This window comes from Leptodactylus fuscus, chromosome 8 (genome assembly GCF_031893055.1).
Source record: "Leptodactylus fuscus isolate aLepFus1 chromosome 8, aLepFus1.hap2, whole genome shotgun sequence".
In the NCBI taxonomy this organism is placed as follows: Eukaryota; Metazoa; Chordata; class Amphibia; order Anura; family Leptodactylidae; genus Leptodactylus; species Leptodactylus fuscus.
Genome location: NC_134272.1, coordinates 61634921 through 61648445, shown reverse-complemented (window position 1 = coordinate 61648445; position 13525 = coordinate 61634921). Strand labels below are relative to the sequence as shown.

The following is a 13525-nucleotide window of genomic DNA, read 5'->3' as shown; positions in this document are numbered from 1 at the left end:
TTATAGGGGTTGTCAAGCCATACAAATGGATGACCTATCCTTGGGAAGGGTCATTTAATATCTGTTTAGTAGGCGTCCAGTACCCACACCCACCATTAAGCTGCTCTGACTGTAGTCCAGTTTCCATCCTATATATCAATAAAAACACCAATAAGTAGACTGAATCCAACGTGGACAACCCTTTTAACGTTTAAATCAACCTGGGGCAGTAAAAAAAATAAAATAAAATGCATGGTCATCTGTCCCCATTGTTGCAGCATCCTCCTGCGTGTCCTGGTTCTTCTGCTCTGGTGCCGTCTTCCGGAGTTCAACTGATTGGCCAGTGGTCACGTGACCGCTGAGGCCAATCAGTGAAGGGCCTACAATGTCACTACCGGTCCTCTTTGCAAAAGCCGCTGATAGGCCTCAGTGGTCACGTGACTGCTGAGACCAATCAGCGGCTTCAGCAGAACGCTGGAAGAGACTCAGGAGCAGAAGAACCAGAGGACACCGGAGCAACCAGGACAGGTGAGTATGCATTTATTTATTTCACTGGCCCCAGCTGATTTAAACGTTAAAAGGGTTGTCCATGTTTACCTGGACAACCCCTTTAATTCTTTAGCCATTGATAGAAATCTCGTTGCACAGAAAACCAACTTGTGTTCAGTGGACTTTCACTTTCCCTGGATTGGCAAGTGCTCGGACTCTCCTCAGTAACCCTAGCCCCGCTCTTTCTGTGGTCTTGATTGACGGCTCCAGCATTGTCCAACGTCACTCTGTAGGGCACTGAAGTTATTCGGTGCACATCAAATAGGCGCAGCTCATATACAGTACATCACTAATGCCTCCACGCAAGCCCTGTTGTTGATTCGCATGAATAGAGTGATGGTGGTCCATGCCAGGACTATCGGTCACTGGTCAGGGTTTACTAAATATAGGCTGAGCACTGGCCGCCTGCAGCCTAAATGCTTCTGCTTTTTGTACAAATGTTTTGGCACGTCTAACTCATTGCAAATATTCTAATTGATTCACAACCCATTACATCTTCATCTTAAAAAAGAGAATAACCCTCTCCTGCTAGCACAAAAACACTGCTTTTGACTATTATTATTTGCTATTGGTGTGTCTCTATGGCTATATATGCTCGGGCTGAGCTGGCACATTCATATTCTTGTCTTAGGCAGGCGGCCTTGTTCTGCCTAATTTTACCTGCTGTTAATCGGATGTTAATGCGGCTGTTTCATCCGACTTGGATCCATCTATTTTTCCTATTTATTTTTCAGCAATGCAGGGGGAAAAAAAAGTCAGAAGCAAAATAATGTCTGGCTTTCAAATATGTGCGATCGGCAAAAAGCCCGGATCAAAATAATGCTGGTGTAATGGCTTTTTGTGACCGTAAAATGTACTTATACCTACAGATGCTTAATGGAGTCTACCCACTCCTATAACTCTACCGGTGCTTTTCTGCAATAAATGTATCTGATTTCATCTGAAAATCCCCTAATGATTTAACAGCCCCGGCTTCCCTCGGAGGCAATTTTCAGATTTTGCAAAATGTATTTGATAGTAATGTTAAGTCTCCCCGCTGTACTTATCACCTTCCTGCCAGCTCTCTACACTGATCCATGCACTTCTATTGTAGAAGAAGCACATTTTAAACTTTTCTGACTTTTATTTTTTCTTTTATGGTACAAATGTGAGATTTTTGTATTTTTATTTTTTAAATGGTACTTGAGATTTTTTTTAATTTATTTTTTAATATGCAATTTAAAGTTTAATGTAAATGCTACTTTTACACTGCATTAGAACAGACTGTTCCTAGAATCTCAGATGGAACTTAGTTGGGCTGGTCATGGTCAGTATTTAAAGGGAACCTATCATGTTGTGAATGCAGTGCTATCTGTTGATGGCATGTTATAGAGCAGAAGGAGCTGAGCAGGTTAATATATAGGCTTGTTGGAAAAGATTCACCATAACTTGTAATAAATTAATTTAAATCCCTATTCTCACAGTATAAAAGCACCGCCCACTGGACTCCTGTCAGTCACCTGTCAGTAGGACTGCCCATTGGACTCCTGGTTCACATCTGCGTTTGGGGAGTCCACTTGGGGACCCCCTGAACAGAATACCGAACGTGTTAAAAAGCGGTTAGCAGAGAAACCACACGGACCCCCATAGACTGTAATGGGGTCTGTGTGTTTTCTGCGCAGTGTCTACAGGAATCATGTGGAGCGAAAAGTGCTGCTTGAAGTACTTTTCACTCCACATGATTCGTGCAGAAAACACACAGACCCCATTTTAGTCTATGGGGTCTGTCTGGTTTCTCTGCTAACCGCTTTTTTAACGCGTTCGGTATTGTATTTGGTGGGTTCCCAAATGGAATACTGAGCGCAGATGTGAGCTAGGCCTAAGTTTAGAAAGACATGACTGTGATATGATGGGTTCTCTTAATCCACTTTCTGCCCCATGATAAACTATGGCAGAGTCTGGTGATGGCTAGTGATGCCATGTCTGGGACCCAGCGCTGGTGCTATCGGCTGTGGCTGTCAGCTGTACCAGACGCAATTGTGTATTAACACTGACCACAGCTGTTTAACAATAACTATAATATATAAGGGATCTATGAGTGTATATGGTGATGATAATAAATATATATATTATATTTTTCCCCTTTAAATGTATTATTGTGCAAAAGTTAAAAAACACATTTAGAATATAAATTTGATATCGCCAAAATTGTTCTGACCAGCAGAATAAAGTTGCCATGTTATTTATGTTGCTTATTTATCGCATGGAAAAAAAAAAAAACGTCTGCAAAATTGCTTTCTTTTCTGTCCTTCCCGGAAGGAGTTAAAGTATTCAGCTTTATGGTATTGGATCACATGTATAAGTCATCAACATAGGATCAGTGGGGTCCGACACTGGATAACCCCACCGAACCACTGTTCTCAGCAGTCACCAGTACTATACAGTAGTAGTAGTAGTACTGACTAGTGGCTGTGACGGGTTACTGCACCTCAGCTTGAATGCTGATAATGGTGAACCCCCACAGAACTGATATTGATGGCCTACCCTTAGGAAAGGTCACCAATCTCAAAATGCTGGAAAATCACTTAAAACCTCAAATCTGTGAAGAGATATTGTGTGTAGCGGAGCACAGCTCCCTAGGATAGCATTATGTTATTGATGTGCGTTCTACCACTCAGAATAGTAGTAAGTCAAGTAACAGAAGTTGTGCTGAATTTGTTAACTATATATATATATATATTTTTTTACTTTTCAGTTTAGATTTTGAGGAATGCGCGCACAAACTAATAAAGATGGACTTCCCGGACAGTCAGACGGTAAGTTTTGCACAGTAACATGGACGTACCAGTAATGTCTGTATATTACATTTCTGACCTCAGCTGTATGTAATAAAGGTGTAAGTTTCATCATAAAGATTGCGGGACTCTCCAAATATTGGTTCGTAGTCCATAACTTGACTTTACCTATTCACTCTCATTTTAACTTAGACTGTTTCAATGTCATGTGAATAAGCCTAGGCCTACATTCACACAAACGTCATATCTGGTTGAATGGGGCTTATTCACATGACCAATTTTTTTATTTATTTTTTGTTTTGCTCCATTTTCATGGACTACCTATTTTTGTACATTTTCACAGATCTCTCAGTATGTTCAAATGTTTGAGGAATCTGCAAAATCGGGTGCCATGAAGATGCCAATTTGCTCAATGTTTGTGTGAATCTAGCTTAACAGTGGCGTCTCAAACTTTGTTCTGATATAAGATGCTCCAGTTTTGTTATTTTATGGAGAATGCAATACCAGGCTGAGTTCACACAAAGTTTTTTGGTCAGGAATTTGGTCAGGAATCTGCCTCAAAATCAGCCTCCAAAAAAAAGCCTCCCAATAGAGTTCTATTGGGAGGCTTTTTTTGGAGGCTGATTTTGAGGCAGATTCCTGACCAAAAAACTCTGTGTGAACTCCGTTGAGGTTTGATGTGTTGACATAGCCCACAAATGAAGACCTGGGAGCCTTCTGCTGAATTGGAAAGGGGGTAAGGCTACGTTCACACTGCAGTCGAGGCTTAATGTGTTGACATATGATCCCAGGGCCACAAATGAGGACCTGGAGGCCTTCTGCTGAACAGAAGCGATAAGGCTACATTCACATATGCGTTGTAATCTCTGCTGCAGACTCCGTCACAGTGTGTATCAAATCCTTGGAGTAAAAATTCCTGCACGGGGGACGTTTTTCTCCATCAGTTTGTTTTAAAAACTACGGACGCCCAAGGGACCCCATTATAGTCAAATCAGAACATATGATGGGATTTACAGTTGTAAGTCAGGTGGCGAATAGTTTAGGGGATTTTTATAAATATTTTTAGAAAGTTCCCAACCCCTTTAATTAAGGCGCTATTTTTTATGGGTGCAGAAGACCACTAGTAATAGAATGGCTGTCCCGGTTTTCCTGGAAACAGGAACTGGGCGTTTTATCTGTGATTTAATAGCACATATCTGGTAACGCAAACAACCTTTGAAGCCTACAGTGGCCGGCGCTGCAGATTATACCGTTCCATGTCATGTCAGATTAATTAAACATGTAATAAGGTGTTAATTATACTCCACTATTTACGGCCTGCTGGCAATCCCTGTCTTCACTTTATGTTTTCCTTCTTAGCATCTATCTTGTATCTTGGCAGATCATCCCACAGGAAAGTCACATCAAGGCTTCCAGACACCATGATTTATAGGGCTTTGCTTTTCAGATGTTGCGTGTGGTGAAAGCTGCTTTTACTCGTGATGGCCCCATCCTCGCTCTAGTTTTTAAAGGGACACTAAACCTAGAAGTGAAGGAACTCTAGTTGTCCTCGCCGTCAGTCTGTCTTTTAGAAATCCTAAAATTTCCACAGTGCTTGATCTTCCGATGTGTTCTGTCTAGGGGTGATGGGCTTGGCTTGGCAATGGCTTGACAATCCTTTTTGTTCTACTCTGACCAGCTGTCTGCGGAGGAGGGTGGGGGTATGGACGAGATCCAGGGACAGATTTCTATATGTGTGTCTCAGTTTTTTTGGTTTTTTTTTTAATGATGTTCTGTGTTTCTTTTAGAAGTGAAAAGTTGGGCGCTTAAAATAAAATCCAAACTATACAGCAAATGGAGGGAGAGTAGAGCAGCTTATTTTTGGCCCTGTAATCTTTTTTTTTTTTTTTTCTTGCACGTAGGCTTTTTTATTTCTATTGTAGTTCTGCTCTATGTACTGTGGAGCCGATGCTGTTAAATCGCCCGTATAACTGCCCGATATGTTTTGGATTTGACACGTTTCCTTTTGCGAGTCTATTTTTGCAGAGTACATCTCTTCTCCGTCCGGCATGCATCTTGCTACAAGACACAAATTGGCAGTTACAACACGGAGATAGTAGTTACGTCTAAAGTGCCATTTGTCGCGTGCACCCAAAAAAAGAATCAAAAACCATTGCATTGTGCGGGATAATTGCTTTGGAGTATATTTAGTGGGTTTTTAGCCACCTTGCGAGGAATGTTGTCTGTAGTTAAGATGGAGATGGAGCTCTGTAATGAAGGAATAGAACAAAATACAGCAAATGCGGTGACCGCTGGTCTACACTAGGTAAAGAATATTATGAATGTGGAATACATTACATGGAAGCTATCATTATGCCTGGCTAGACTTGTTTGGTCTAGTGTCTGACTTGAGCATCTTCTTAAATAAGTTTGTAGTATGTGTGTTAGAATTTCGGTGTTTTTTTTTGTTTTGTTTTTTCTAGCTTTTTATGTCGCAAGGAAATCCTGATGTCTTTTAGTTTTCTCTCTACCCCCTAAGGCTAATAGACTGGCACTTCGTGTTCTTTACCATTCACATGTAGGTGATGGTCAGAGCTTATCTACTCCACCTGCTTGTAAAGGCAAATCCACCACACTCCCATATAAGCAGTGGTGTATCTAAAGTCTTGTGGGCCCCGGTGCAATCTTTTGTTCGGGACCCCCTACCTCATTCCTACAGCAAATTCTTGATAGTGATGGTTACAGGTGCTAAGGAGTTTCATCCACCTTACTGTGGGTTTCCTTGGCTTATGGGCCAGATGGGAACTGCAATCTCAATACTGATGCCAGTGCTTATGGGCCCCCTAAGACTCCTGGGCCCTGGTGCGACTGCACCCGCTCAAGTTACTCCCCTGCATATAAGTCATGAGTTCTCTTCAAATTACAGATTCCCATAGTCCATGTGACTACTGTAAAGCTGATCTCTAAATGCTATTACCGTATTTTGCGGACTATAAGGCGCACCGGACTATAAGGCGCATTACCCATGAGCGCCTTATAGTCCTGCCTAGGTCCATATATAAGGCGCACCGGACTACAAGGCGCAGCGCTGTCCGGTGCGCCTTATATGATTGAAAGCGGCGGCCGGTAGACTTTGCCGGCGGCCGCTTAACCCCCCGCGTGCCAGCCGCTTCTATTCATTTCAATGCTACGCTTCCATTGAAATGAATGGAAGCGCTCGGCACACGAGGAGTTAAAGGGATTCTACCTTTAAAAGAACTTCCTTCTTGATCACGTCGGAATAATCTCCTTACCTTTTTACCATAGCCAGCGCCGCCTTCTTCCGCAGCTCCGTCTCTGTCTTCTTTGGGCCTCATGGATGACGCATGCGCAGTCGGCTCTAACAGGCTCTCGCAGCCAGAGCCGACTGCGCATGCGTCATCCATGAGGCCCAAAGAAGACGACACGGAAGGCGCGAACACAGCTCAGGGAGAAGGCGGCGCTGGCTATGGGAAAGGTAAGAGACGAATAGTCTTTTAAGGCTATTCCGACGTGGTTAGGGGGAAGAGGTTCTTTTAATGGTAGAATCTAGAGTTGAGCGAGTACTGTTCGGATCGGCTGATCCGAACAGTACTCGCTCATCTCTAGTAGAATCTCTTTAAGCAGCGGCCGCCGGCAAAGTCTGCATGCCGCTTCCATACATTACAATGAGAGCGCGCTATTCAAATAGTTAGAGATGAACGAATACTATTTGAATAGCGCGCTCCCATTGCAATGTATGGAAGCGGCATGCAGACTTTGCCGGCGGCCGCCGCTTAACTCCTCGCGTGCCGCCGCTTCAAGCCTTATATAAGGCGCACCGGACTATAAGGCGCACTTTCGATTTCTGAGGAAATCGAAGTATTTTATGTGCGCCTTATAGTCCGGAAAATACGGTAACAGTCTACTTTATGTTTATTAAAAAGAGAGAGAATCTAGGTGGTACAATTTTTAAAGGGGATCTCTCATGGTTATCCTAAGGCGCTAAAAAAAATCCTCTGATCCAATGGCTATCTTGTGTTTTAGTTTTTTTCTTGTATGTACTGACTGGTCATGCACTAATTGACAGAGTATTATAGGGACATATTGAGGGTTATGTCCTTAATAGAAGTGCTTGTGGTCTATTGAGTTCAGAAAGTCAAATCCTGAAAAGAAGGTGTTAGCACTGGCAGGTGTTGGCTTCATCCAGTGAGGTCTGTATTTCACATACAGAGCGTAAAACACTGTTAGGAACATTAGTGACATATTAAAGGGGTTTTCTCACCTCCCTGTTTTAGAAGCTTTGCCTGCTGTTTCCTCTTCTCACTTTCTTTATTCCCCCCCCCATCCAGCTTGCTGAACAGGACACAATGAAGTATCTCAATACTTATGATTCCTAGAAATGTGATATAAATGCAGATCAGATAATATGCATATGTTTGTAGAGAATTGACTCGGTGTTATCTGTGTGTTTACATAGAGAGATAACAGCCTTGGCTTTATCAGCAAACTGCAATTAGCTGAAATAATTGTCCTGCCAGCAGAGCTGTAGATACCAGTGAGTGATGTCACTTGTCCTATCACAGTTCCAGTGTTGTGGAAACGTTGTGCAAACAATGGGAGGAATAATGTCACATAGCAGGCAAACAAAACAGCATTTCTAAAGCAATATATTTAGGAAAATCTTCAATTTACATAAGCTAAGTTATTGCCACCTTTTATAGTACCCTTCATTGGGCTATGTTTACTTGGGTCTTTTTCACTAGGCCTCTGTTACAGTTTTATTTAGTTATCCATTTTTTGTAAATTACATAATTTTTTTTTAGGTTGCCAAAAATATATCCAAAAAAAATTGCAGGTATTTTCGCCTCCACTACACCAGTCCAGCCTGCTTGTTTTCTAAGAGTTCCCCTACATTGCAAATGCTGAATTGCCTCCTGACTTTTTAGGGACAATAAACAAAGTTGGATCCTTCTCGCCTGTTTTATGGACATCTGTCTCGTGAAAAGAGTCCAATTTTTTTTTTCTGTAGGGGCCCAGATGGCCGCCTAATTGTACTGATTTCTATGTGATCACCAATATTGCGTTGCCTGCTTCAAGCAATTTGTCCTTTTTTTTTGTTGAGGGTATATAAATAGATAAACATGGTTAAAAGTAATTTATTTTGTTTATGCAGCATTTTACACTAAATATGTGGGGTCTAGTAAAAATTGTTTGTGTGCTGCTTGTGTTTCCCAACATACCTTTGGCGTTTGAGACCGAGGCAGCGTCAGTCTGGTGTGTCACCAGAACTCAGCATATCACCCTAGTCCTGCAGAATCTGCCTTTGGGTCTGGGTTCTAATGACAGAATTTCTTTACACCTTATTTCCTTGTTGAGACTACAGAGTTTTGCCTGTTTTGAGTGATGTCTGTGGTATCTTCTGCATTTGTTTACCTACTTTACCTACTAGGTAACTTCCTTTGTACCTTCCATGCTACCTCCCTGTCACTGCTCCCTCTCCCTGTCTCCCTAGCTAAACCACATAAAGCTTTCCCGCCCACTACTAGCCCACCCAGCTATGCTAAGCTAGGCTATCCTGCCCACTATTAGTCCTGATAGCTCTACTGGCATCATGGCTTCTTCTTTCACATAGCCACGGTGCCCGTAATACTCTCCATGACTACTGCAGTCCCTGATCGCAGGCATCAGTCGGTGCGGGACCGTATTTTACTAAGAGGCAGGGACTCCTAGCACCATAAATAACTATTCTGGCCGTTTCCTTGCATAGAGTTCAAGCAGATAAATTGGACACCCACACACTCATGTGAATCAGGGCTTAAAGCATTCTGTGGCCTTGTGGTCAGACCAGGAATCACATGACACCCCTGACCACAATGAAAGGGTTTAAGATGTGCACATGCAACTCAGCCAGGATGAGACACATTACAGTGCTCGAATACAGCTGGTAAATTAGCATTACATGTTGAGAACAATTAGCCGGAGTGCTACTTTAACCCCTGTAGCTTAAAAAAGGGGGGAAAAAATACCATCAGCTTAATAGGTTATTAGATTAGAGCTGTACAGAGCACATTGCATATGTCAAGAAGAATTAAAATGCCTTCAAACTTCTCGAATTACCTTTAAGATTTGGCATATTTAATTAAAATGTTAAAATAGTTAATTACTAAAAACCACAAGGGATAAGGGCTTTTTGCACATTTGGGTTCAGAATTAATTTCCTTTGCTGCTGCAACAGCCTTCATTACCATCAAACCATGTTTCATAGTGTTGTACAAGACACAATTCATTGGCTTCTTATAATAATACCCTGCAGGCTGCATTTATGTTTTGGAGTCGTTCTGTATAAGTAGGGTCTGATTGTGGTAATTTCTTCCTTCACGAGGAAGGCTGCAAACTAATGTCCGTACACAATTACATGGGACAATGGGGTTAAGGAATTGATATGTATTTAGATCGCACATTTGGTTTTCTTCTTGTGTACGGTAACAAATTACATAAAGTAAACCCGAGAAAGGGAAAATACTTAATGGACTGGGAGGGAGATGAGCTGATTGAACGGCCATATTCCAAGAAATTAGACCAAGAAAATCTAAAGGTTGTGGCTTAATGTAATAATAAGCAAATAATAGAAAAGATAATGAGATAAGATCCCGCTTATGGGTGTGCCTTATAGACAGTACTGGGTTTAAAGGGATCCTATCATTGGATACCTTTTTTTACTGACTAACATGTAGGCATAGCCTTAAGAAAGGCTATTCTTCTCCTACCTTTAGATGTCTTCTCAGCACGGCCGTTCGGTATAAATCTGTGTTTTCTTCAGTATGCAAAGGAGTTCTCTCGCAGCACTGGGGGCGTCGCCAATGCTGCAAGAGAAATCTCCAGCGATGCCTCTGTCTTCATCTGAAACAGCCTTCCTTCCAACGTCTTCTTCCATCCTGGGTTTCAAACTTCTGGGCATGCGCAGTCGGCTCTTACATCGGGCCTCGGGCAGAGCCGACTGCACATGCCTTCTTCCAATTTTTGTGGCCGTAAGTGTGGACGTTAAGTATATAATATGGGTCGGGGGTTGGGCTGAGTAGGAAGGGAAAGGTGGGATAGCTAGAGAGACAGGGAGGGAGAAAGGAAGAGGGGGGGGGGGGAGGAAGGTGAGAGGGGTTAGTGAGGAAGTTACATCGCAGGGAGCAGAAGTATGTGACCGAAAGCAGGAGACGCCAGGAGCTCCCAGACATCACTCAAAACACGCTAAGGGTGGGGTTCACACCAGCGCCCGGTCTCCGTTCTCCAGGTTTCCGTTTTCTGCTGACAGAAGACTGAAACCTGGCAGTCAGTGTCTGGCCGTGAGCGTTTTGTGCTCTCCGTGGCGAAACGTGTTTTTTTTTTTTTTTTTTTTTTAACCAGACACAAAGTCCTGCATGTCCGACTTTGTGTCCGGTTCTAAAAAAAAAAACGTTTCGCCGCGGAGAGCACAAAACGCTCACCGGCGCTCACGGCTGGGCACTTTTCAAACCCAAATGGGTTTGAAAAATTATTGCAGGTTTCTGTCTCTTGTCCAGTTTTGGGCAGTAAACGGAAATCTGCATAACAAAGACCGGGGCGCAGATGTTAACCCGCCCTTTAAGGTATATGGGTGCATTTATTAACCCATTAATAGCACTAAGAGAGATTTTTTAAATAAACATTTTTTGCCCCTTTAAGCCTCTTAAGATGGCTTTATTAATTAGTTAGTGCCAGCCGGGGACTTCATTAGGACTGGCATGCAGAACGCCAGTTTTAATAAATTATAATATTTTTTGTTTTGCCTTTTATTTAACCCTTTACTAGCATTGATACAGCATCGCCTGCCTGTATGTAGACAGCATTACCCGCCACTGTATTTCCTTCTGACTTGTTTGTTTGCGCAGCTTTGCGATTCTCATTCTTCCGCCGGCTGTTCCTTTTAAGAACACGTGCTGTGCTTAACATATTTATTAATGCTGAATTGCTCTCCAAATATAATGTCATGTACAATATTAAAGGGCTTGGAGTGCATTGTCATCAATATATGGCTGCCATGCACAAACCTCTAACGCAATCATATTTTATTGTATTCATTACAGTTACTTAAGAAGTAAAACAAATGGGAAATGCCTCTCTGCACATTTAGCTTACAGTCTATTGTGCTGCAGCTGTGGAAAGAAAATCTGCTTACTGAATATTTCAATTTTATTTTTAAACAGAAAGAACTGTGCAACATGATCCTGGATTGCTGCGCTCAGCAGAGAACCTACGAGAAGTTTTTTGGTCTGCTGGCTGGGGTAAGTCAAATTGCTCTTTTCTCTTTTGTCACCTTGAGGCTAGGTTTACATCTGCGTCAGAGTTTCCGTACGATGACTTTCTCTCCACCAGTTTCAGTATAAAGCGACAGACACCCAATTGGACCCCATTATAGTCTATGGGGTCTGTGGGTAACCGCTATTTTAGCAGATGGGCTCTCAGTCATTTGGGTCCCCTGGTGGACCCGAATGACTGAGAGCCCAGAGAAAATGTGATCCTAGCATTACCTATTTAGTTACTACTTTGAAAGGCTTTTTGCCGCAGTCTATGGCAAATGTCGTAAATAAAAAAAATATTCTACCCACTGTTTCAATTTTCCATCGTTCCCCTTATCAGTAATACTGATCATCATGAGCTGATGGCAACCCATCAGTGGGGTCACTGCCAGAGACCATACAGGATGTCATTGCTGTTGTATCAACAGTGGGACGGCCATTTACTGTCTGGGCATTGCTGCTGTGGAACAGGGTTTGTGGGGCGAGGCCCATCCGGTGTGTCCTCACTGCTGGGCAAGCTGTATATAAAGGAGCAGGGGATGTGGGGCAGACGCCGCTTGGAGCGTCATCAGTGCGGTGTGCGCTGCTCAGAATGTGAAGGAACGGAAGAGAGATGTTTTCTCAGATAGTCGGCGTACATACAAGGCATCTGTATAGGATGTGATTTGTCTCAACATCTCCCTATATGCACCACGCTACAGCACCAGGCAAAAAACCCACCATATGGCAGTGTGGTCTATCTTCAGGTTGGCAGCACAAATAAGAGACATCTGTGTAGAATTTCAAGAATTGTAGATCACATGTCAGGTTCATTAACTGGTGCAGGCAGAGCATATGTTACAGCTTTTAAGAATAGGGGCAAGCATGTGGTGAAGGGGATAAAGTTGCTGTTTTATGGCCATTTGGCAAAAATTTCTGCTTTTGGCATGCCTTGTGCAAATTAGCCCCGTATTTTTGCCAGCCACCTGCTACAAATGCATTGAAAAATTTCCTCCACACAGCTTCGAGTAATAAAACTTGCTGCCTTTAGCCACCACTAGGGGGTGCTCAGTGCATAGGAACATTTGCTGTTGAACCTAACAGTAGCTGTAAAAAGTGCAGTGGTAGACAAAAGTCTTGTTCTTCTGCTGATGTTCCTACATTTGGGCTCGTGATGGAGCCCATTCTACTTCTGCTGTGCTGTCCTCAAACAGGGTAGAATTGTACAGTGACAGACTCTCTTTAAAGTCAGATAGTTTAGGGTCACCTGAATGAAATGGCATATTCCCCATTGTGAATAGGTGCCTGTGTCTCCAAGATACTGCTGTTTTTTGTCAAAATTAGCGCCTTGGAGCAGCAAAGGTACTGCCACGTCCCTCTCTGGAGCCATGGCTGCCCCCTAGTTGCTTTACAGAGAGCTCATATGCAAAAGTGGTGAAATACCCACATTGAAAAGACAGATTCATAAGGGGAAATCTCCTTTTGAGTCAGGTGACCCTAACCTATCTATCGGTGGGATTGAGTTGCTATTCTGGGTTATGGTGATAGACTGCAGAAGTGTTATTAATGGAACGCCTCATAACTTCCCTGGTAGACACCCTACAATTCCTGCACCTCCTCTCCAATACCCTTCTACAGTTTTCGTTTACTTGGGTGCAGCGATGACATCCCTTGACCACTACGGCCTTTTATGGGTCTTGGACAACCCTTATAAGTGAGGTCTATGGATCTTTGTCATTCATCTGTAAAGAAATGTCCACGTCATGGATTCGGAGTGAATTTTTTTTTTTTTTTTGCCTAAATCCTCCCCAAATCCGCTACCGTTCCACATCCAGTACATGATCGTATGCGGTTTGTTTGTCTGCGCTGTGGACAGGATGCCTATTATTCCTGCATTGAATGGGATTTGCATTTGCATCTGCCAACGCATCCATTGCTCCGCTGCAATTGGTTATG

General features: G+C 42.8%; 1 protein-coding gene across 1 annotated transcript in view; it reads left to right on the top strand.

Moving 5' to 3' along the window:
* CWC22 (CWC22 spliceosome associated protein) overlaps positions 1–13525 on the top strand; it is a 66742-nt gene that overhangs the window by 30970 nt on the left and 22247 nt on the right. The window contains exons 13-14 of the mRNA XM_075286071.1: positions 3263–3323; positions 11498–11575. Of these exons, the coding sequence (XP_075142172.1) occupies positions 3263–3323; positions 11498–11575 (139 nt within the window). The remainder of the gene's footprint in view (positions 1–3262; positions 3324–11497; positions 11576–13525) is intronic.